The sequence below is a fragment of the Sinocyclocheilus grahami genome, unplaced genomic scaffold (genome assembly GCF_001515645.1).
Source record: "Sinocyclocheilus grahami isolate Dianchi unplaced genomic scaffold, SAMN03320097.WGS_v1.1 scaffold1593.1, whole genome shotgun sequence".
Lineage (NCBI taxonomy): Eukaryota > Metazoa > Chordata > Actinopteri > Cypriniformes > Cyprinidae > Sinocyclocheilus > Sinocyclocheilus grahami.
In genome coordinates this window covers 164,019-164,761 of record NW_015506772.1, presented here as the reverse complement: position 1 = coordinate 164,761, position 743 = coordinate 164,019, and the positions used below count along the sequence as shown (strand labels likewise).

Sequence of the window (743 nt, the reverse complement as noted above, 5' to 3'; positions counted from 1 at the left end):
CTCTCACACACACAGACACACACACACTCACTCACTCACAAACACACACACACGCACACTCGCGCACACACACTCACACACTCACTCACACACACACACTCACTCACTCACTCACACACACACTTGCACACACACTCTCGCACACATACACACACTCGCACACTCACACACTCGCTCGCACACACACACTCACTCACTCACTCACTCAAACACACACTTGCACACACACTCGCACTCGCACACATATACACACTCGCACACTCACACACTCGCTCGCACACACACACACACACACTCGCACACTCACTCACACACACACTCACTCACTCACACACACATTTACACACACTCACTCACTCGCACACACACTCATTTACACACACACTCATACACACACACACACACACTCACTCACTCACTCAGTCACTCACTCACCACTCACAGAAAACTCACACACACACACACAATGCTGTGTATTTGTAGGCACGCTGGGGAAGCATGTTTTTGGCAGTGTTTTTTGTTTGTGTTGTAGGGATTTTCTGCACATATGGGAAACACACTCCGGTCAGTTGTGGCCAAAAGTGTGAGTGTATGTGAGATGGTTTAAAGTAACTCTGTGTGTGTGTGTGTGTGTGTGTGTATATATTTAAAGTGAGTCCAACTAAAACAGATTGTATCATTGTGTGTCCTGCTGCTGTAAATGACAGCATTGTGTATTGTTTTTCTCTACAGCGCCTGTCTGG

At 47.2% G+C, this 743-nt stretch overlaps 1 protein-coding gene across 1 annotated transcript in view; it reads left to right on the top strand.

The window, feature by feature from the left end:
• The window catches only part of LOC107571430 (NF-X1-type zinc finger protein NFXL1), a gene marked incomplete at its 5' end in the record, with an annotated part of 17,561 nt that extends 16,974 nt beyond the window's left edge, over positions 1 to 587 (top strand). The window contains one exon of the mRNA XM_016257755.1: positions 533 to 587. Coding sequence (XP_016113241.1) covers positions 533 to 587 — 55 coding nt within the window. The remainder of the gene's footprint in view (positions 1 to 532) is intronic.
• Positions 588 to 743: the final 156 nt, after the last annotated feature.